General features: G+C 39.0%; 3 protein-coding genes across 4 annotated transcripts; 1 reads left to right on the plus strand and 2 right to left on the minus strand.

Moving 5' to 3' along the window:
• Nucleotides 1-4,493: 4,493 nt before the first annotated feature.
• LOC104591688 (calcium-binding protein CML37-like) lies at nt 4,494-5,159 on the minus strand. Its single transcript, XM_010250656.3, has one exon. The coding sequence runs from the start codon at nt 4,961-4,963 to the stop codon at nt 4,532-4,534; it is 432 nt and encodes a 143-aa protein (XP_010248958.2). The 5' UTR covers nt 4,964-5,159; the 3' UTR covers nt 4,494-4,531.
• A 3,698-nt stretch (nt 5,160-8,857) lies between these two features.
• LOC148791985 (uncharacterized) lies at nt 8,858-16,072 on the minus strand. Of its 2 annotated transcripts, none has more exons than XM_088902848.1 (5): nt 15,585-16,072; nt 15,335-15,477; nt 15,032-15,120; nt 13,702-13,808; nt 8,858-9,232 (listed from the first exon to the last, which is right to left on the minus strand). In XM_088902848.1, exons 1-5 carry the CDS (start codon nt 15,799-15,801, stop codon nt 9,000-9,002), a joined length of 789 nt encoding a protein of 262 aa, XP_088758974.1. In that variant the 5' UTR covers nt 15,802-16,072; the 3' UTR covers nt 8,858-8,999. The 2 variants fall into 2 exon arrangements, with proteins under 2 accessions (XP_088758974.1, XP_088758973.1); XM_088902847.1 differs by having other exon boundaries at nt 9,090-10,892.
• Nucleotides 16,073-19,233: 3,161 nt separating this feature from the next.
• On the plus strand, nt 19,234-21,908 carry LOC104591988 (protein LYK2-like). The gene is given in 2 exon segments (XM_010251138.3): nt 19,234-20,076; nt 20,079-21,908. Coding segments are annotated over 2 exon segments (1,875 nt in total). The 5' UTR covers nt 19,234-19,592; the 3' UTR covers nt 21,470-21,908.
• Nucleotides 21,909-24,440: the final 2,532 nt, after the last annotated feature.

Raw genomic sequence — 24,440 nt, forward strand, 5'->3', positions numbered from 1 at the left:
TGGGAGCATCCAATTAATCAGAACTAAAAATGGGGTCGTTATGGTGGTCAGGGGTGAGCAAACGGTTTGTTTGGTTTAAAATCGAATCGAATAAACCGAAATGTGAATGGTGAAAATTGAACCGAAATCGAAGTTAGGTTAAATTTGCTGTGACTGTGAGACAACGGATCTGCTGTAAGCACGGCTTGTGGCTGTGGGTTTCATGTGTATGGAATACATGAGGGCCAAGTGGCAACCGCAATCTGAAATGAGGAATGGCTCGATCATCTCAGGACTCAAGGTATTCATCCGTGTGTTGGTGTTGCAGAAGTCGAGACTCGACAGAGAAGAAGAAGAAGAAGGAGGAGGTTTCGGAGTTACCTGGCGCCGGTGAAGAAAAAGAACTGAACTGGGCTACTGGCGAACTGCCGAACTGTATGCACTCTGTAACTGTGACTGTGTGAACTCTGTAACCGAACTGTGTGTACTCTGTAACTAAACTGCGGAGCGGCAAAGCGGAGCCGACGGACTCTGTGTCACTGTGTGAACCGAGACCGACTGTGGACGTCAGGACTCAGGAGAGACTGGAGGTACGAGGTAGGAGTGTGGTGCGGTGGTGGAGTGCGGAAGAAGACGAAGAGTCCTGAAGGACCTGAACTCCTGATTCAGTGATTTGTTTTGCACTGTTTTCGACTCAGGAGAGACTGGAGCCTGGAGGTACGAGGTGCGGTGGTGGAGTGCAGAAGAAGGTGAAGAGTCATGTACTATTTGTCTTGCATTGTTTTCGTGAGTAAGAAGAAAGTACGAGTCTTTCACGTTATTGCCTTATTAGGAAATTTGGCATGTAACCAAATTTGTCTCCGTTCTTCAAATTCGAAATTCGATGTATACTGATGAGGGTAGATTTGGCCCTTCAGTGAAATTGCGACACGTGGCACCTTGTGACAACTAGGCAACAACTTACCAAGTTGGTGTCCCCCTTCGGGCACCGGTCTAGCTGGCCTGGCGCGACCTGCACGCGGCTTGGCGCGGCTTGCGCGACCTGGCCGGATCAACCTGCCACAGGCGCCGACCTGGCAACCTGGCCCGGACACCGACCCGCCGACAGACACAGGCGCTGGCCTGGCAACCTGGCTCGGACACCGACCCGCTGACTGACATAGGTGCCGACCTGACAACCTGGCTCAGGCGCTGACCTGGCCGCCTGGCACAAGCGCCAGCCTGACAACCTCGAGGAGTTCATCACCGTACCCCGGTTCTGACGGGATATGACGTCTTACCATTTGATGGCTTTTCACCCACCAAACCCGCGAGGGCACCACTATATAAGGACTCCGACCCCCAAAGCCAAAGGGGAGGAAAAAGGATGGTAACCCCTGCTCTCTAGCTCTCTCATTTCTCTCCAAGCCCTCTGTAATCAGAATGCTAACTTAGGCATCGGAGAGTCCCCGCCGGGAAAATACCCCCGGGTCTTCTGATTCAGTTCTCGCAAGTCCCTCAGCTCCCGCCGTCTACAAAGGAGAGAAAATCACCTCACGCGGAGGGTAGTCGGGTTGCGCTGCAATAGGGAGCTCCACCATCCTCTGAGTTGCAGACCGCCTAGGAGCAAGTCAAGTGACGAGTTCGCCAACAGGGAGTTCACCACCAGGCAGTTCGCCACCAGGCAGCTCGCCACCAAGTAGTTCACCACCAGGCAGCTCGCCACCAGGCAGTTCGCCACCAGGCAGTTCGCCCCCAGGCAGTTCACCACTAGGGAGTTCGCCACCAGGGAGCACCACCAGGCAGTTCGCCATCAGGCAGTTCGCCACTAGGGAGCACCACCAGGCAGTTCGCCATCAGGCAGTTCGCCACCAGGGAGTTCGCCACCAGGCAGTTCGCCACTAGGCAATTCGCCACCAGGCAGGTTGCCATCAGGCAGTTCGCCACCAGGCAGTTCGCCACCAGGCAGTTCGCCCCCAGGCAATTCGCCACCAGGGAGTTCGCCACCAGGCAGTTCGCCCCCAGGCAGTTCGCCACCAGGGAGCGCCACCAGGCAGTTCGCCCCCAGGCAGTTCGCCACCAGGGAGCACCACCAGGCAGTTCGCCACCCGGCAGTTCGTCACCAAGTAGCTCTCCACCAGGGAGATCGCCACTGGGTAGTTCGCCACCAAGCAGTTCTCCCCCAAGGAGTTCGCCACCAAGTAGCTCATCACCAAGGCACGTCACCATTGGGTCAAACAACGAGGTACTTAGCCAAAAAATTTATACATCACAAAAAATGGTACGTGACCAAAAACGGTTACATCATATACTAAATTATTTATATTTATTATTTATTAAATATTAATATAAATAATATAAACAATATATAATTATAAAGTTCGATTAATTCCATTAATCGATTTAGTAAATACAATAACCAAAACCGAAATATTGATTCGGTTTTTCGGTTTTAACCGAAATATGCTCACCCCTCGTGCTTCTTTTGGTCTCTTGATAGACGTTTTTCTTTATACCTACATATGGAGTTCGCGTTCTGTGCACCGAACGAGTGAACCCGCGAATCAGAGTCGTCCACGTCGACCAGGAGAAGGAACGCGTAACGTTAACGTTCCAAGTCCCATTAGGCGGGTTCGGCGGTCAGGAGGCAGCACGCGAACTCCTTCCTGTTTTTTCTCATTGGGCGGTCAGGTCAGGTGGCAGCATTTCTTCTTCAATTTCAATACAGACATGGTTACCATCTCTCATATAAACAACTCCTTTGCTTCTTCGCTTTCACGCTCTTGGACGTTTCCCCACCATAAACATCCTGAAGCTACGAAACTTCATTTTTAAATAATAAAAGAAGCCAATTTGTAGTGGTAATAAGGGGGGAGCATTATTCGGTTAAACCCGAAAAATCAAATAAAAAATTACAGTTTTGGCTTCGATTAACATGTAATATATATAATATTATAATAAAATTCGGTTTTAGTTGAAATAATTGAATACCAAATAAAAAATTTTGATTTCAATTATTTTAATTTCTTGTAATTCAGCTTATTCGATTTGGTTTTTAACTGAATACTTGCCCCTTGACAATGGATGAGACACCCCTTCATAGTCCCATATCACCTGCTAACAAAAGATGTTCCAATGCCTATCAACATCATCCCACACTGTACATCTATTGTATGACGGGTCCCACTTTTATAATGAGATGCGTGATGCGTTAGATCACATTAGTAGGATGTTGGAACGTATTTTATTAGTAGGAGATCCCACCTCACTCTTCGTCGTTCCATGATTGGATCGGCTGTCCACGGCGTGCCCTCCAGTCCATCCATCCCTTCTGTGCATTAGGAACATCTCCCATGCTTGTGATGGGGAGATATTTTCAATGCACAAAGGCGATGGACGGTGGGGCATCTGTGGGGTGTGCTATATGAGCAGCCGATCTCATCTCACCATTCCCACCTCAGTCCCTGCCCCATTCCCTGGTGGTGAATCACGTTTAGAATAGCAACCAGAATTGCTCCTCAGAGTGCACCTCACACCAACCTCATATTACATTGCAGTCCAGCATTGGGAACATCTTCCCATTAAGGATAAGCTCAAATAGGCTAAAAGCACTATACGATTGGTGTGAGACGCTGAGGGAGGAGCAAATCTGGATTCTTTGGTACAGGGTGAGTCAATCTATTTCCCCTTAAGGACAGGGAATTCTCATTCCTTACCCCAAGGCAATCGCCTAATTATGGGAATTAAGAACATTTTAGAAATAATATTATAAAATTTTTACGGTATTTTAAAAGTTGGATTATAGGATCTTAGAATTTTGAAATTTTGAAAAGAAAAACTTAAGTATATTTCAAAATTTAATAAAAAATTAAAAACCCATAATTTATCATCGGATTCAGAACAGATTCACAAACCCAAATAGGAGGGTCAATAGACTCGTTTTAGATTGAATCCCATCTAAATCAAATCAATTTAGACAGATTGGGCAGATCACATATTGAATTGAACCAATCCAGATTTAATGGTTCAAAGTATTTAATGGATTGGATGGGACCAGATCCATTCTAGTGAATTTATATTGGATTGGGTCGGATTCAACCAATATACAGGTGTCAATGGATCAAATTTAGGTTGAAACCAATCTAAATTAAAAACTATTTTGAATAGATTAAATGGTCCAGACGTTGAATTGGACTGGACTGATCCAAAATGGTCCACAGTATTCATAGGATTGTATTGGACCTGTTCCTTCTCTAATGGACTCATATTAGACAGGATTGGATTGAACGAAATCTGGTCCAATTTGACACCCCCAAACTGAGCTCCCGATTTAGGGGATCCCTATCCCATTCGTTTAACATTGCGGGAAACCGTCCCCATTCGAGAAAAATTGCCATCACTAAATAGTATTAATAAAATATAATATTATGTAACATTAACAATTGTGGATTCAAATTAATTTCAAAATCCAAAGGCTACGCAAAAGTAGAATGAATTGAATCAATTGATGATTTGGAGTCATTACTGAATAGTGATGACAAGAAAGAGAAATAAAATATTTGTAATTAATCAATCAATTATGCATCATAATACAGAATTCGTCGAAGCTAAGCATGCCATCGCCATTGAGATCAAACCGAGTAATCATGATGCTACATTCATCCATCGGCCTCGACATGCCTAATCGACTAAGCATCCTTTTCAAACTCTTGGCTGTAATGAACCCAGAACCATCCATCTCATACATTCCAAAGGCTTGTTTCATATCCCTCATCTTCTCTTCTTCTCCTTCAGCTTCCATTAAACCAACGAAATCCTCCAACTCCAGCATTCCGTCTCCATCTGAATCCAGGGACTCAGTCACCGCCTCAGACTCTTCCAACAACAACTCCCCACCTATTCTCATTACACAAGCCTGCAGTTCAGAGGGCGAAATCTTACCGTCTCTGTTCTCATCAAAGTAGTGGAAGACACCTTCGTATCGGTTGACGTCGAATTTATTCATTTCTGTGAGGAAATTGAAATCGAGCGGTGTATAGAGATCGAGAGTGAGAGAGAATTAACGAACTTGCAATGAGAGTCTGCGACGATGAATGTTGCAATCGAAGATATACATTTATATGCATACATCAGCTTTCTCAGTGGCTGTACCGCGTCTCTGGTTACAGAACAGAAGGAGAGGGAGAGGAACCTGCTTGACCTTTACAAAGAAGATGCGTCCGATGACGAAGAAATCAGAGACGAATACGAATTAAAAGAGCGAACCAGATATGACAAGATCAATTCCGTGTAGGTGGGATTGGCATCGGGGAAAAACGAGTTTTCCCTCCTTCCATGAAATAGTCAAGCGTCCTCCACGTAACCAAGATCGTATTTAATGCTTCAACATTTTTTTTTTTTTTTTTTTTTAAGATGGAAGCAAAGGAAGGTAGAGGGAAAATAAAAATGAGGGTGGCTTGAAGTTGTCAATCCGGATTTTTGCTCTAAGACTAAGACTAGATAGAGAGCATGGGTTAAGTAGTATGTGGTGATGTTTTTATTTCAGGGTCAAAAGGAGCCAAATTAATTCCTTAGTTTCTAAAGTTAAAGATGAAGTTCCGGTCCAATACTTGGTTTTTAATACAATTTGTACAGTTGGAACAGTCATAGGTGAATTCACTTTTACCACGATACTAGACGGTGGTGCCATGGCATAGGGCTAAAACAAATGTTCAAAACCTTTTTGGTTTATTGTTGTGGCCCCATTAAATGTTAATTCATTTAAATTTAAGGATTTTTGGACCGCATTTTCTCTCAAATTTTTTTTTTTCCGCCCCCTCCTAATCTATTAGTAATTTCTTTTATAAATCACATCCTGTACATAAATTTGACACCAATCCACTGACAGGATTCACTCCACCCCTAGAAGATTCTAACTCCACCTAAGGGTGAACTGAATCATAAAACCCCTTTAATTTAAAATGGGGCCACATTTATAAATCATGTTTTAATTTTATTGTTTCAGCCCGGCACTAGGACTTTGGGGGATAGGTGGGGGAATGAAACAAACGAGTTGTTAGTAAAAAAAAACTAAGAAACTAATAAAATTTAGTAAGGTTGATTAAACTCTAAATTTTTCTTATGGCAAATTTCTTAAACTACCTTTGTTTTAATTAATTAACTAATTCTATTATTATTGTTTACATATAATCTTAAAATACTTCCAAGGTTTTTAATAATTATCTAAAACATTCCTTAAAATTAATTTTCCATTACACTCCATTCACGTGTGATATATCATATGACTGATATATATATATTTTTTAATTTTTAAAATACCCTTTTATGTTCCACTGATCTCGGCTCTGATTCCAACTCCGTCTTCATCTCTCGTCTCTCCATTTCCTCTTCCTAAAATGCCTTTACTTTCTTTTCAAGTTTTTCAAATTCTTTTTCATTTTCTTTAGTTGCAGGCTTGCAGCGAACAAGTAGAAGAGCAAAAAAAAAAACACACACTGATAAGCGATTGAGACTTGGGGAAAGATTAGTTGTAGGGAGAAGCGGTGAAGGAATGCAAGCTCTGCAACCATCTGGCCAGGATGCTTTGCGATTCAGATCAGGCGAGTCTTTATTTTGCGATGAAGGATTCTGGTTCACCGCCAGCACCACTTTTTACCCTTCAAATTCCAATACAGAGTTCACCATTCTTTGCTATGTGTTTCAGCACAGGACCAGGACGGGAAAAGAAACCTCCACCATCTTTGTATTAGATTATGCCAGGGGGAATTTCTAACTTAGGCGAGATGTTGATGGTGAAGACTTCCAAAACCCTAATCTGATTGAAAATATAGATATTTTCAAAAGAGGGACAAAGCTGCTGAAGAAGAAAAATAAAAACCTAGCTTCTTTTCTCTTTTTTCTATGGTCAACGTCACTTAAGGATGGCTCTTTGTATCATAATCGCATAAAGTTTCTATTTCATGCAGGATTCTCCTGTCTTCAACCATTAACAACTTTTCATTAAACCACTTAAGTTTGTATACATCACTCACATATTCAACTCCCTGAAATTTACATCCATTCCATTTGTATTTACTTCACCACATATTAATTCTCAGAAAGGAATCAAGTTTATTGAGAAGGTTAAAAGTACTTCTGCATGTATTTACGTAAATACATCAATCTAGAAGCTGCATCTGTAGTCTTTTCATCTCTAACCGTGACATAAAAAGCAAATTTCTCATTACACCGAATACCAAATGACCGCACAATAGCTTTAGAGAAAACTGGAGTTTGACCACTGAGTTGCTCCGGTTGAGGGAAGAAAGGCAAGATGGAGACAGTGCGAGAACAGAGAGGAATCAGAATGAGAAGGGTTCTTGTTACCACCACTTTGCTCTTTGTCTCAAGGTTGAGGATGATGAACAATTTATAAGAAGGGTATTTAGAAATTAAAAAAAAAAAAATTATCAGTCACATGATGCATTAACGAAGTGTGACGAAAAATTAACGACAATATAAAAGTTTTAGATAATTGTCAGAAATAATAGGTCAATTAGCTAAACCCTAAGAATAATTTAAGAAATTTGCCCGAAACATATATGCTTTATTTCAAGTCTAACTTACATTTTTATTTTAGTATTTAATTTTTTAGATAAAAAATAAAGATTGAAATTAGAGGCAAAAAAAGATGCTTTTTGCAAAAAATAGTGGGGCAAGTGCATTCAACCCTTGCACCGCAAAGGTTGCAAAAAGAAAAAAAAAAAAAAAAAAAACCCAAAATCCCCAAAAAGTGAGAAAATATATAGCACCCCAACCTTGGCCTATGAAAATTTTCAATGCATTGTATTTTGTAACCCCCCACCCACATTACACCTGTAGGCGGAGGCCTTGCATCCATTGAAGAAATTGACATGATCCTTTAGCTAGCCTGGCCTCAATTCATCATCTGAGGGTGACTCCCAGACAGTAATTGCTACTCTCACAGATGCAGCTGCCGTAGCACGGTATGGAATCACAGCTAAGAAGAAAGACATCTGCTTTTCCCATTACTTCCAAGAACATAACTGTGCTATTCTCACTTGGCTAAGGTGGCAGCTGTAGACGAAGTTGATATCTTTCGTTCAGTAAGCATTCCCGTGTATTCAGAGCATGGTAAACTCTGATGTGCTTCTCTTCTGTAATTCTATTGCTGATTGAATGAAATTGCCTAAGAGCTTTCAAAGAAAAAAGAGGCATACATATGAGACTAATGTCCCTTGTCAGATATTGATTGCTTGGTGCCATACATGCAAGAATAGAATAAGATATTCAATTCGATGGTAGTTAACCTAAATTCAGCTTTAGCAAATGGAATTTGCAACCTCAATAGTTTATTTATTAAAAGATACAGCAACAAATCATTCAGTTCAGTTCCACTTTTTATAAAAAAGAATGTATGATATATCCAAATTGCTCTCCTAATTTTTATTTACATTGTTTTCGCCTTTCTTTTTCCTTGCAGAGTTTTGATGGCGGCTTCCAAGAATTTATGTGGTGTACCCATCCGGCCATCCCCACTGGCACTAGAAGTAGCACCAGTTGTGTATTTTGATCGATTACAAAAAAAAAAAAAAGTTCTGTATTTTCATCTTAAATTCAAGAATGAAATCGAATAACGGCAACCAAGTTAGTTGGGTTGGAAGCTGCGACATCATTGTCAAAAGTAAATACAAATAATTGCAACCAAGTCCATGGCTTCCATTATTTCCCACACAATGATACAATCAGTGATCGTCATTTGCAATGCATAAATGTCTAATAAATACCTTCAGAGGTTTTTTTTTTTTTTTTCTTCAACTTTGATATTTGTTGAATGAAATTTAAAGTCAATTGGTTATTTCTCGGACAAGTTTCATGTTGGGAAAAGACGTAAAATTTATATTTATGCCCGCTGCTAGGTTATTGCACCTTACCGTATTAATTGGATCAATGGATTGCTGTTTTGCCCCTCCAACTCCATGTACAATAAAACCTCAGTAAAAACAGTATGATACACAGATACAACATAACATAGAATCCAATTACAAGCCAAGTTTCTTTGGTGCACGAAGATAGGTAGATGAACCCTGACGCAATCCTGGCATCGACACCCATTGCTGCTGCCTCGCCCTCCTCTCCTTCTCCCTGATTTTGCTTTCTCTCTCCGCCTCTGCTGCTTGTAACCTCCTCAACTTTTCCATTTCTTCTTCCATCGCCGTCTTCTCTTCCTTTTGCTTCTTCTTATCTTCCAGCATCGATGTGTCCGATTCCTTCACTGAGAAAAATATGGGGCCTAACTCAGCCAACCGTTGAGGTTCAACTGCAGTCGCACATTGCATGTACTCTTTAGTTGTTAATATTAATTCATGATAAACCACGTAATCTGGAGTATAACCCAGGCCGTATAGTGCACTGCTTGGGTGCAAGTGGCATGGCATCCCGTCCCTACAGTTCACATATTCCTCCACACCCTTCAACCTTGCTGCATTGTGGAAATATGCCGAACAAATGGCTTTCCTCAAAACATCCCAGTCAGGCCCACATGTGGTAAGTGGAATCTTTAAGGTTTTGAGTATGTCCAAAAATTGAGACATGACCTCCCTTGCCTTCTTCAACCCTTTGACATGCAAGAAATGGTCATTACACCAATCTCCTCGATACTGGTTTGCTTCCCACTGTTGGTAGACATTGAGTAATGTCAGGTGATCTGATTCAGGGACAAAGAACTTCTCCCTGGCTGCATCACTCTCCTCTGCCCTATCTTTACTGTTACCGTTACTGTTACTCTAATTGTTTACAAGGTTTCCTTTTATGTTGTTTCTATATTTTGATATGAAGTTTGTACTTATTTGATAGAGTTCACTGCTAATTTTATTAGTAGAAGATGATTGCTTATTGTTATAAATTCTAATTAGAGCTGTCAATGGATTGGGTCCACCTGACAGAACCAAACCAATTATACTAGGTTTGTTTCCTGATTAAAATTGGACCAGTTCTGGCTTTTCCATTTCAGTCCCAATTATAATTGGGTTGGGACTGGTTTTGGTTGTTCCGAATCAACTATGTACCAAATAATATATAACTATATAATTGAAAATGAAGTTTAAATTATTATTTTATAGGTAGTTATAGATGTCAAATATAATCAGGTCTTACCGGGTCAGACCAAATTAATAATTGGTCCGGATCTGGGTCTGCTATTGTACACCCTATAGGGTATGGTTTGGGACTGGATCTAATAGTTTTCTTATCAGTTCAGGACCAAGTCCACCCTGCCCCAGACCATACCTGACCAATTGACAGCTTTTAACCTAGGGAAATAACTAGGATTTAGGGTCAGGAAAGCACCTAGGTGCCTAGCCTCCCCTATCACCTCAATTCCTCTTGTCCTCGGCACCTTGGCAACTATGCTGGTCATTCAAGAACTATAAGAACAATGTTTTAAAAAGTGGAAGCATAGCGCGAGGCATTTCACTGCCTAGAGACATGAGGCATAGTTCAAAACATAAGAGACATAAGCCTCCTTAAAAGGGGGGATGAGGAGGAAGAAGTGGAGGAAGGATCTCATCTTTTTTCATTAAAGATGTCTTGTATTAAAAAGAATGAAGACACATAAGACTATCTGGGGGGGTGGGGTCTTGTCTAAGTGGAGGCAAGCGAGCCAGTTTCCTTTCTCTTCCCTTCCCTTCCCTTCCCTTTTATTTTCTTTCTTTTTCTCTTTTTTCTTCTCTTTCTTTCTTTCTTTTTTTTTTTTCCTTCTTTCTGCCTTTTTTGCATGAGGTATACGCCTCTAGCACGCCTCATACAAAAGGCGTATGAGGCATGTAATTCGTGGTCCTGAAAGATATGTCTCAGAAGCATCAGTACCTCTGTTATACACCTTAGGGCGTTTTGGGGGCACCTTGCCTGCATCTCTAGGTGTATGCCTCCCATGCCTTTAAAAACACAGCAAGAATTAGCAAATAAACTTCCATCTTTATAGCAACTCCACGTCATTGCAAAAATTAAATATAAATATAGATATTAATATTTTAATTAACAAAAGAATTATACAAAATAAATCAAGCAATCTAACAAATATTATTTGGGCTCAAGTGTGTGCACCCTAGTTGAATGATTGATAATTAATGCGTGGCTAGTTTATGACCATGCCTCAAACAGGAAAAGAACAGGAAAACAGTTGTACATCTGATGTGTAAAATTCTGTTTGATCATGAGATGGTGCTGTTCGAGATGTTGTGATGATATCAAAGGCTGACATATAGCCTCAGGCACCATGCTACACTATTTCAAGGCATCCTCAATGAGGTAAGAACAACCAATTAAATGATATTGTAACCAAGCCTAACACAAGTCAACACAATAAACACCTCTTTGAGTCAGATTGAACTTGGGTTAAACCATCTTGAATATAGGTTGCAACTCAGACTCTGCACTGAGCCTGGGTGATAGGAACCGGTCAGCACCCTGACTTATTCTAGAAAAAAGGCCTTACAACAGGTCCTGATATGGCATAGTGATGGTACTTGGGATTTGAACTGAACTAAACACCAAGGGTACTTTTGTCATTTTGCAGTTTTCTGTGGGGTCCATTGATAGGGTTTAATTTGTCTAGTTATAGTTTGTTTATGTTTAAAGTTTCAGAGTCATAACATAAGTAGGATTAGAGATATTGAGTCTTCTTTGAATTAAAATAGGATATGACAACTTAGTTTGAGTCCTACTAGGAGTATTGAGTCTAACAGTTTGACTCCTAGAATTATTACGAGTTTAGAGACTATAAATATGTATGGACATTTTACACAAAGGCAATGAATTATATTGAGTTTTCTTCAGCTTATGCTAGTTATAGTGAGTGATTCCCATGCCCTAGAGTGATTCTAGGCACCCTGTGAGTGATTCTAGGTATTTTCTCTCTTCTTTCTCTCCCTATTTTCTCTCTTATTCCTTTAAGAAGCCATTACAGTCATCGGCAGCTATAAAATTCTGATCAAGAAGACCATTCAACATTCTCTAAGGACTAGAACAGAGCTGGTCCTACATCACTGGGCCTGGAACCTCAGGCTTTAAACTGACTCAGGTTGGGCTTGGGTTGATGCCTCACCCAGAACCCAGACCCAACCTTCTATAATATATGAATTATGAACCCCATGGAATTGATGTACAGTACAGACCATTGCTTGCTGCAATAGTAAAATATGAGGATAACATGAGTGAGAAATAAGAGCCAATAATGGATATGGCACTAAACAAGACAGAATGATAAAACAGGATTTATCTAGCCAACTCCATTCTTGTGCTTGCCATGAATGCCATGGAGTAATGTTTATATACTATTATGTCCATGCTAGAGGACATTTACACTGTACAAGATCAGAATGGCACACATCTTTTTCTTTTTTCCTTTCTTGAAACTCTTTGTGACTCTTGGAAGATAAGTGTGTTTGTCTTCCACTTGTAAATTTTCTACTGATGAATTAATGAAAGTGTTATTGATCAAAAAATAAAAAAATACATAAACACATAGAAACACATACATCCATTACATGTTATGGAAATACATATATACATACATATACATATACATAAGTACGCATGCTCGAAGACATGTACATATAGTTATGTTCATGTATACGTGTATAAGTATATATTTACTAACTAATGATAATTGTATTCTGTGTATATTGGGTTATAATGTTGTAGAAGTTCAAACATGAGCAAGAACTTCAAGACCGACCATCTGCCTGGGCAGAACCAAGCTCCCTCTGGCACAAGCCTTAGTTATAGGATTTATCTCAGGCTAATTTGGGCCCAAGGTCCAGGTCTTAGGGTTGGGCCTGTATTGTCTCTAAACTTGTCCTAACCCACCAAGTTTCACTTTTCCACCTGAATTGATTATCAAGTTGATCCATCCTATAACTTGAATCTAACACTCTTGGGCTTGGGCTTGTGTTATATCCAGATCTGCCTAGCTTGACTCTATTGAATAGTCCAAAGGAATAGAAAATGAAAATAAAAAAAATGGTCCTGCTTAGACCATCTGGTGAGATTTTATGGTACATATCCCTTTTTTTTTTTTTTGAGAAAAGGTGAAGCATATTGTATTAATAAAAGGTCCTGTGTATAATGAGTAGCTGTACACCTCAAGAAAAGAGCACCCTCAGAAAAGCAATTCTCAAGCTACCCAAAACCCCATATCAAGTTCCCTGCACAATATTGCAGAAAACAATGCCAATAGTTTACACCTATCAATAAAACAATGCCTATGAAGTATGAAATATTGTTGTATAGCTTAATCCTTTAACACCCCACAAAAATCTTTTGGTACCCATTGTACCTATGATGGGCAACTAAGAGATTGTCTCCTTGAGTTTCATAATTCCTCTCTTCCAGAGTCATTTACACTTATCCAAGGCCTTGACAAAAGAGTTCTTGGCATTGGGCACTACTACACAGTCACTCATCTTATGATAACTGGTTTTCTTCTTTTGCAATGTGCATGAGCACTGACCAATAACTATCATAATATTTAAGCCCATAATTCAAAGTTTCAAACTTGTGATGTATTACCTCATGAATATGTTCATATTTATCCACCAAAAAGGGGAAAAAAATAAATTAAAAAGGATTATAGAGCAATGGATAACATGTTTTTCTCGCAACATTTACAAAACTAAGCATGACAGCATTGATAGAAATATTGTTTTCAATTGGAAAGACTACCTACTATATATTCAAACATACCAGTTTCGTGGCCAACTGCCTCTTTCTTTTGGAATGAAGACTCATCCCAAAAGAAAAATGAGGAACTATCAGCATCAAACATTGCAATACCTTCTTCTCTACCGTACCTAAATGAAAACCAAAAACAATAAAGGTTAGGAAAATTGGGTAGCCACTATAAACTAACTGTGCATGAAAACAACATAACAGAAGCTCCAGATTGATAATCTGGACAGTGCTGAAACCACAATTACCAAAGTGGAAATAAAAACTACCAACAAATCAAAGACTCATAAATACCAAGACTCGAAAACAAGTTAAGGATAAACAAATCCAGAAAGTTCACTAAGCGGGTGTTTGGTATCACTGCATTTTACAAGAATTCTGTTTTACCAAGAATCAGGAATGTCACCTCCTGATTATGCATCATTTAAAAAAACACATAAACCATTTGGTAGAGATGCATACTGATAATGTGCTTTGACTTGATTTTTAAAATATTCGGAAAAATACGGACAGTCTAAATGCAGATTTCTAATTTCCACTGCAGAGCTATAAATATTCAAAATGTCAATAATCCACACTCTATGCACCAATGCCCGCCCGTGAATTGGCATCAATTCCGAGCTGGCACATGCCCCAACAGTACTTTGGGCCTAAAAATTCTGACCCTGGGCTGAACCGTCATTCTCCCTAAAATATTTTCATTATAACAAGGGTATGACATCTCAGAAAAGCTGTCAGCTTTTTCAGACTTCAGTGTGCCACATCATATTGGTGATTTAAGATCACCATGCAGACTGAAGAAACACCACCTCGACAATTCAAGAAACCCACGCTCTCACAAAACCCAAGGCATAACCATTGCAGCAACGCTTTTCCGATAAAAAAAACATTTTTCCAAATGCAATTAAATGATATTTCCATTATTTTTCTGCTGTGACAAAGATGGTAAACAAAACTTTCAGAAAACACATCAGTGCCAAACATGCATTAAATAAGCATTTCGAAAAATGAAAAATGAAGCCAAACACATCAGTAACAATTAAATGAAGCCAAACATTTAGCTTCAGCATTTTCAGGGTAGTTCTATCCACAACCTCTGGGACAATCTACCTGACCTTGCTGATTCAAAACAACTAACATGTTACAAATGAAAACTGGTTTCTAGAAGAAGAATTACTTGAGTTTGGTGAAACTGATTTTACAAGTTACAATGCTTTCAGGTTACTCAAAATGATAACCAAATATGGCATTAAATGAACCTCAAACATTGTTCACAAACAAGAACATATAAAACGTCCACCAATTATCTTGGAAACAAATAAAAAAATTGAAAGCATTCAATTACCATGCACAGTCAGAATTATAATCCATCTCTAGACTCATTCTTTCAGTAATCTCATGATTATGTTCTTTAGTTTTGCGAGCTTCCCCATCCTGTAGTTAAGACAAAGGAAGCTAAGAAACAATATACAAAGGGAAAAAAAATGAAATCTGTAAGCAGCAAATAAAAAATACAATATGATTGATAATTCATAAAGTAACACAAAAAGCAGGGCATAAACAACACAGAGAGGTGAGCAAGGATGAATGTGCATCTAACACTAGCATTTAGTTTCAAGAATACATAAGGTTCATAAGCAAAAAGTACCTTATAACCTGGTTCTGAATTTTCGGAAGAAAATTGATGGGACCTTCTACCAGGATAAGAATTTGATGATCTGACTGAGGATCCAGATGCACGTATTGGAACTGGAGAAGGAGAAATGTGGTCCCAGGGAGAAGCAGAATGACCTGTACAATACAATTACATAAACTCAGGTGTTCAACTCAACTTGTTATTATAGTGAATAGATACCCCAACCATTCAAGTATTAAAGAAACAGATAGGCGAAACTTACCAGGTGTTCTCCTAGAAGAATACTCATATTTACTTCGTTTTCTTTCATGTTCTCCACCATAATTTTGATCATATGCATAACGACTGTGTTTTTCTCTTCCATGAGAGTGTTCCATACTCTCATCACTATATCTTTGTCTCACCCTCCTGCTCTCACCCTTCATTTCATCCTCGATATCTTTTCTCTCACCATGATGTCCATCTCTATTACCCCTCATTTCGGACTGCTAGCAATCGATGAACAGCGGAAAGGGGAGAGAGAATATTTGATTGCGCCGGATTCGAATAGAAAAAAGGTGAGAGCTCCGCCGCTGCAACTTCCCTGTTCACGTCGGAAGAGACGATCAACAGCGAGAAGATGATGGAGAAGAGGGGGAAAATATGGAGAAGAGAAAGGGAGAGAGATGTAGGCGGAAAGAGGGAGGTTTTTCCGCCGCTGGTTTAAGGTCGAGGGAAGAAGAAGACGAGTGCTCTCTTCGGATTAGGAAAAAGACGAGTGCTGTCTTATATTTATAGGTATGGTTAAGGGCCGTTTCATAAATTTTAGAAAATTCAGTGGTATTTTGGTTATTTCCGGAAATTGGGTCAAATATGTCAAACAGGGATTCTGGTATAATGATGGGATTTTGGATAAATAAATGAAGGGCAGAGATAAGTCTGACTATATAAAGTGATTTTGTGTATGTACTAATGAGATTAACAGAAACAGAACCTTTTTTTATGAACGGAAAGTAAGAGGTATTTTTGATTGAAAATTGGTACAGTGGGATTTTTTATCATTGTGGATCGATTGGTGGGGTCAAATTGGCTAAAATGAGCTTGGATTAGGCAGATATCGAGGGGGCTTAATTTGGTTAGTCTGGAACTTCAAAATGGAATATTGGTGCGATGGGACAAAATTTGGCATGTGAGTATTTTAGATATATGGGATCTGGTGGTAATGTCCTATTGGTTCAAGGGGGTCAAGATCATGGGAATTCAGGTCAACAAGAGAATTCAAAACTAAATCTCAATATGATAAAGGAGTAAATGGGGGAATATTGGGTTGAAATTTCATGGGTAGATGTTTTAGTATGTTTAGAGTTCAGTGTTGTGGTCTGATTGGTTCAAATGTGTTTAGATCAAGGGGATCTGGGTTATGGGTGTTTAAGCTAATGAGAGGACTTAAAACAGAATCTTAATTTGATGAAATAATAAACAGAGAAGTCTCGAGTTGAATTTTGGTGGGTAGGTATTTTAGGATGTTTGGATTCGGATGGGTATGTCTGATTTAATGGACAAGCTATAAATGAGGATTAATTGGGATCATCGGTTTGGTATTGAACAAATTTTACGGTGGATTTAGAGGCTTTTGGAATGAGAATCAGGTTCCTTAGGTTTTTTGGTTTTTGGAGGGATTGAAAAGGTCTGATTGAGTGTTCGGAGTAAATTGGGAGTTCAAGTGGTAGATCGAGTAAATTGGGTGGCTGCTAAAGTTTTTAAATTTTCCGTGTTGAATTTGTAGTCAAAATATAAAATCTTAATTTAGTTTCTTTTATGGCCGGCTAACATGACAGTAAGACATTACATCCTCTCCTTCATACTAATTCGACCTTTTATACGAGTTTGGGATTGGGGAGAAGAAAAGATCAACGTTATTATGACATGCGTATAAATGGGGAGCAAGGTTTAGTTGAACGTTTTAACTGTTGAGCAGGCTAGGCTGTAGAACCGGTGATAAAATTTCATGCCAGTATTTAAACACATGGGGCTCGCATTTTTTATAATGAGATCACTGACATGAAATATTATCATTGATTTCATAGCCCACTAAACAACTGAAACGTTCAGCTAATCCGAATTCATAAATGGTAATAACAAAAGTGCATACATCCATGCCAGATTAGCTGCACATGATGGCTGGCCCCCTATGGTCCAGAATTCTCTACTTAGAATAAAATTTTTCATGTAAAATCCCTCCTTCTAAATTCTTCATTCCAATGGTTGGCCCCCCTGTATGGGCCCATCCATACTTATTCCCCCTTTCCCATTCCACTTTAGGTTTTGGCTCCTTCATAAAAAATTTCTAACTCTACCCCAGGTTGCAAGGAAAATTCACCCTATAAAAATGCTGGCCCCACATCACTACATCAGTCATATACAAACACTCCCTGATTTGGGACATTGTTATTGATTAAACCGCCATTAACACAGCCATATACTGCAGCTAATCAGAACTGGCAGCACAATTAAAAAGAAGGGGAAAAGGACTAGAGGAAAATATTGAGACGGGACAAAATAAAAGAAAGTAGAGAAGGTAAAAAGAGAGATGAAATATATATAGGTGATGGTGTTTAAGTAACGATGGTGCTGATGAGGGGTGGTAGTAGTATCTTTGCAATGGTGATTGAAAAGGTGGATGTCCTTGGTCAGAATACCATCACTATGGATTTTCAAAATTTATCGACTGGTTTTGAAGCACAAGTCAATGGCTTAAATCCTTGGTCAGAATACCATGGCCGTATTATCCCTTTTAGTAAAATCAAATGGATAAATACTAAAATAGTCATTTTAGGGCTTTAGAAATGTCTTATAATACATAGATTTATATTATATATTCATTAAGGGGGCGTTCTTTTTTCGGATTTTGAGAATGGGGAAAGTTGGTCAATGGGATTTTGGTTCTCATTGACCAAAAAACCTAAGTTCTTTTTTTCAGATTTATGTGGAGACCAGATGAAAGTTTATTTTCTTGGGTCTCAATTACTCGGGTAAATGATACACATCTCCTAGGTGGGTAAATAGCTTTCCCACATAGAGGGAAAGTTGTCAACACTTGAATGGAACAAAAATGCCCTTTTTAATAATGGATTTTTATGGTTAAAATGGGCATTACCTTATTTACATAATAAATAAAAGAACATGGGTAAATGCACTTACCCGGGTGAGTGTTTCTCAAGAAAAACTTACCCAAATAACTGCATTTACCCAAATAAATAACTTACCAAAAAAGCGAACCGAGCTTAAAGAAGGAAATGATTTAAAAACCATTTGAAATTACAATAAATTACAAGATAATTATGCACTACTTAAAAAGAATTGGTTGAATTGACAAAAATCTTGCACAACGAAAGTGCAAACTGCAAAGAATATCTATGTAATTTACCCTTTTTGTTCATGTTTTCTTTTTCTTTTTTTTTTTCTTTCCATTGGTGGTGTTTGTCAACATAGGCCATCCATGGCTAGATTGACCAATTTCTGCTTTGGCATATCTTTTATGCCTCATCTTTAGCTAACAGCACCGTCTCATCTCATGGATTTTAGCGTTTTCATCCACCCTACAACATCTTTTCCAAGTAGAATTACAACCTGGGCGTGTTAGGGTTGAAATTTTGTCAAAATTTAAATGAGTCCCAACCCAAAGCTCGAGCCACAAAATAATGTAAAATGTTAAATTGGGGCATTTGGGCCAACCCGAGCCCCTATCTCCATTTCTCCAAGGATAAACATCATCTCTATCGTCTATATACCATCCACATTTCCTTAATCCAGTCTTTACGTTAGTGAGAGAGTAAGAAAAAAGTCTACATATTACATATCTAAGTAACATATACAGTTATATACATACAAGTAATTAACAGATAACAAAAATTAATTAAAGCCCAGTAAAGCCACTAGCTCTTTCTTGCTGGGTATATCACATATCCAAAGGTATAGCACGGAATTCTTTAAATTAGTTTTTTAAAAGTGTAATTTTAAGTACAGAAGCAGCTGTTTAATTGGATGAAAATCATCTCTGTCTATAGAATCAAATCCAAGGTGAATGGGGACATAAACAGCTGGAAGCCTGGAATTTGATTTGACAGTTTATATATTAAATTTTTGGTCGCACCCAAGGACCCCGTTTAGGATCAACACCTTTTAAATAATACTTTTTACAACAATAAACACTATCGATCAGTGTATTGATGATCCAAAGTGTTAACTTGCTCAACATATCTTTTTACTTAAGAGTACAATTGGTTAGCTCATGGCAACTCTTTTCTCTTACCTCTGCTTACGATCCCTACTCTTCTTCGTTCTTGTCTCAGTTTCGTTGGAGGGACAGAGCTTATTAAACTGCGATACGAATTCGCTAGATGCTTCTGGTTACCGGTGCAATGGTTTTGGATCACAGGACAAGTGCGGAACGTTCGCAGTGTTCCGCACCAACTCGTATTACTCGTCTCTTTTCAATCTGAGTTTCTACTTGGGCCTTAATCAAACAGCAATTTCTGAAGCAAGTGGGTTCTCTGCTGACACCGACTATCTTCCACAAGGACAACCTTTGCTGATCCCAATTGACTGTGAATGTAATGGAGGAGGTTTCTATCGGGCCAGAGTTACCAAGACCACCATTAAAGGTGAGAGCTTTTATGGGATAGCAGAATCACTGGAAGGCTTGACAACCTGTAAAGCCATTAGTTATGAGAACCCAAGCATCTCACCATGGGGTCTCCAAGAAAGAGTGCAGTTGATGATACTGTTTCTAACTTATCCTCCAAGCTCAATACTACTATAGAAGCAATAATCTCTGCAAATAACAGATCAAACGACTTTAACATGAAGAGTTTGGTATCGGCTTCAACTCTTCTGATCCCACTTAACAACAGACCAACTCTTGCTCCTCTTTTGGATTACCCCAATGTTGGCATACCAGTCGTTGATCCACCAAAGGTTCGATCCAAAAGATCAACATTGTGGAGGGTTGGAGTTTACATTGCAGTTAGTGGGATAGCAATAGGTGTCAGTGTTGCAATTGCAGCAATAATCCTGGTGATCCAACGGAGAAGGAAGAAGAAGCCAAACTTTTGCAAGGCCGGAGATATGGAAGTACAAGAGCAAAGTATAAGAACTCTCAGATATAAAAAAGAGTTCTTTGAGGATCGCCATGACCGTCATCTCGTTAGCCACAGAGGCGACACCACACATCATAAGTTGATCTTAGAGACATACACCATTGAAGAGCTAACAAAAGCCACTGAGGATTTCAGTTGGAATAATCTCATTGAGGGATCCGTGTTTCAAGGCCGCCTTAATGGGAAGTATCTGGCAATAAAGCAAATACATCCAGAAACCATCTCCAAGGTCGACTTTGGGCTTTTCAATGATGCCAATCGTAGTCACCCTCACATACTTCGGCTGTTAGGAACCTGTTGGAACGGCGAAACCGAATCATACCTGGTATTCGAGTTTGCCAAGAATGGGTCCTTGAAGGACTGGCTTCATGCTGGGTTGGCAATGAAGAGCCAATTCATTGCTTCCTGTTATTGTTTCTTGACCTGGACCCAAAGGTTGAGGGTGTGTCTTGACGTAGCCATTGCCTTACAGTATATGCACCAAATCATGCACCCCAGCTACGTGCACAGGAATATAAAGAGCAGAAACATCTTTTTGGACGAAGAATTCCACGCAAAGGTTGGAAATTTTGGCATGTCGAGTTGCACCGAAGATGAGTTTGAGGAACTGCAGTCTACTTCCACTCCCCCCACCTATTGGATCAAAGGTTATCTAGCACCTGAGTATCTTCAACACGGTACTATATCTCCGAGCACCGATATATTTGCCTATGGGGTGGTGTTGTTAGAGATCTTATCCGGTCGAACTCCAATAACCAGAGCCGACGAGAAGGAAGAAGATAATGTTCGGCTTTCAGAGAAGATTAAAACAATTTTAAGGTCGGATGATGGGGGCGAACTGATGGCCTGGATGGACCCAGCATTGGGGAATAATTATTCGTTCGACTCGGCGGTTACATTGGCTAATCTCGCAAGAGCGTGTGTGGAAGAAAACCCATCTTCGAGACCGAGTGCGGGAAACATAGTCGACAAGTTACAAATAATGGTGGATGAATTACCTGATGGATAGGAAACAACGACGCTCTTCCAAACCCGAAACAAAAGAAGTTTCAATCAACTAGTTCTAGTTGTACCTTTGGCGTATCAAACAGTAGTCAATCGAAATGTGTATTGAAGTACTATTACTTGCCTTGGATGGAATAGATGCCTCCTTTTAGTATGAAAGTAACAGTTAATCGAATACAAGAGCTATCAACGAAGTCCAGTGGAGCATTTTGTCGAACGCGTTCTCGTTTAATAATTGATAACCAGATGTCATAGACAATGACGATAACCAAGCGCGACCACCAGATTCTGGAATGTCATGTATACGCGATGCCAAGAACCATAGATAATGAGATGATTGATTCCCAACCATCTAAACTTTTTAACTTCAGAACGCGTTTTGGGGTTGAAAACTTGAAATGAATGTTTCTAACCACGCCACAAGCTGAGGTCTGTCCTGAAATCAACGGGTTAACTTTGGCTGTTGGGGCCCAACAGGCTGTTGAGACAGTTCCGTTCTGGGCATACAGGGCAATTCACCATTAACGCCCATGCTTTGGTTTTTAGTCAAAATAAATTAAGACGTAATTATTAATTCACCCATTCTCATTATAACGTTTCATTTCCAAAAATTCTCTCAAAGGTAGGCTGTTGGCCTCCAGCAGCTAAAATTTTTCTGAATCAACTATGCGAGAAAAAACTTTAGCTGTTAGGGGCCAACAGTTTATGGTGTTGAGAGAATTTTTAGGAATACCATTTTATCATCAGAATAGATAAATTAGTAATTATATCTTAATTTATTTTTATTAAAAACCAAAGCATTGACGTGAATAGGTGAACTGCCCAGAATGTGCTCAACAGCCTATGTTGTTGGGCCCTCACAACCAAAGTGTACATTAAACACCTCCTTATTTATTTATTTATTTATTTATAATAATTAATTATTCTCGCCACAAGTTTGCATTATTAATCTGCTCTAAAAGTAAATACCACTTTATTTATCAAATAAAATAAATTATTGTAAATACCACTTTAATAACATGGGGTTTTTATTGATTATTATCTGTAACTGTTTTATTATGTAGTTTTTTCCTTATATTCAATTTTAAATAATATAAAAGAAGCCAATTAAGGGAGTTTTAGAAATGGAATTATGGGAATTAGGAATATTTTAAAAATAATATTATAAAAAAATTGAGGGTATTTTAAAAATTGGACTGTGTTCTTAGAATTTTGAAATTTTGAAAAAGAAAACTTAAGGACATTTCAAAAATTAATAAAAAAAATTTTAAAAAATTAATAATTTATCATCAGATTCACAAACCCAGATTTGGGTGTCAATGGACTGGTTTTGAATTAGACTCCATCCAAATTAAAATCAATTAGGACAGATTGGGCGGACCACATATTGAATTGAACCAGTCCAAATTTAATGGTCCAAAGTATTTAATGGATAATGGATTGGACTGGACCTGGTCCATTTGTAATGGATTTATATTAGATTGGGTCAGATTAAGCCAATATCTAGTGCATTGATAAAAGATAAGAGTACATGTGTCAATAGACCAGGTTTGAATGGGAACGAGTCTAAATTAAAAACTAGTTTGAATAGATTTGGCAGTCCAGACATTGACTTGGACTGATCCAAAATCATCTAAAATATTCATAGGAATGGATTAGACCGGATCCATCTGTAATATACTTATATTGGACAGGATTGGATTGGACCTGGTCCATCTGTAATGGATTCGTATTGGACAGAATTGGATTGGACCAAATCTGGTCCAATTGGCACTCCTAAACTCAGCTCCCAATTTAGGGGATCCCTATCTACCCTGTTTAACATTGGGGAAAACCGGCCCCACTGGAGCCACGAGGCGTAATGGAAAAAATTGTCATCACTAAGTTGTATTAATAAAATATAGGGTAAAATACAAAAACCTTCCTTGAAGCTTCTGACAATCATAAACACTTCCCCTCTAGTTTCATTTTAACAAGCACTTCCCTTGAACTTTTGAAAAAATCAACAGTAGCCTCCCTGGAAGAATATTTATCATTTTCTCCTCTTTCAATCTCCCATTCTTAAAACTCCATCAACTCAAGAAAAGGTAGCAACCACCGTTGACTCTTTCAGCCCTGAAGCTTACTCCAGTCAAGAAGGGAAACAAGATTTGACCACCGGAAATTGTCTGGTGGAGAAGTGAGGCAACTTTTCTGGTTTATGCACAGGAAAATGCAGATAAAATTTGAACTTTAGCTATAGATTAGAAGGTGAACTATTGCAGGTGATTGTTCTTCACCGGAAGGTTGGCCGAGAAGTGTGTTAATCAACTTAAAGGCCACCTAATCTTTTAATCACATCTTGGATTTATGATACTGGTTTTCTAGCGAAAATACCAAATGATGAATTCTTGGGTTTGATTGCATATCAGAAATAAAAGTAATTGTTACACTGTTCAACATTTCCCCCTATTTTGCTTTTGGGTTTTATGTATTTATGGACACTTCTGAATGCATATTTTTTCTCATTTTGGGTCATACGAAATGTCATTTATTGAATCTCTAATTTAGTTTTTGTGGGCTTCAATGAATTTGTGCTTTTATTATTTCTGTGCTTTTGGATTCGATGAAGCATAACTCTGTTTGGTCCCCAATTTTTTATCGGTTGGCTGCTGGTTACTCAACTTACAAGCCACTAATGATGCTAGTAACACCTTCAAAATAAAGCATTAACATATTACAGCACTGAAGAGGAATGGATTTCTTGTCCTTGGGAGCCTTGGTTATTTTTCAATGTGGTATTGGTGAGAATACTCACATCTATTTGTGAAATGCAATCCTCATAGCAAGAGAAATGGGAAAAAAAACTTTGGTGAGAAATTGCTCGAGGGGGGAACTAGATATTGTAGACAATGAAGAACAGTTACCGGTAAAGAATAGTGACTGGTAAAGAACGGTTTACAGAAAATGGGAAATATTCCTAGGTGAATGGAATA

This window comes from Nelumbo nucifera, chromosome 4 (assembly GCF_055504915.1).
Source record: "Nelumbo nucifera cultivar China Antique chromosome 4, China Antique-T2T, whole genome shotgun sequence".
Lineage (NCBI taxonomy): Eukaryota > Viridiplantae > Streptophyta > Magnoliopsida > Proteales > Nelumbonaceae > Nelumbo > Nelumbo nucifera.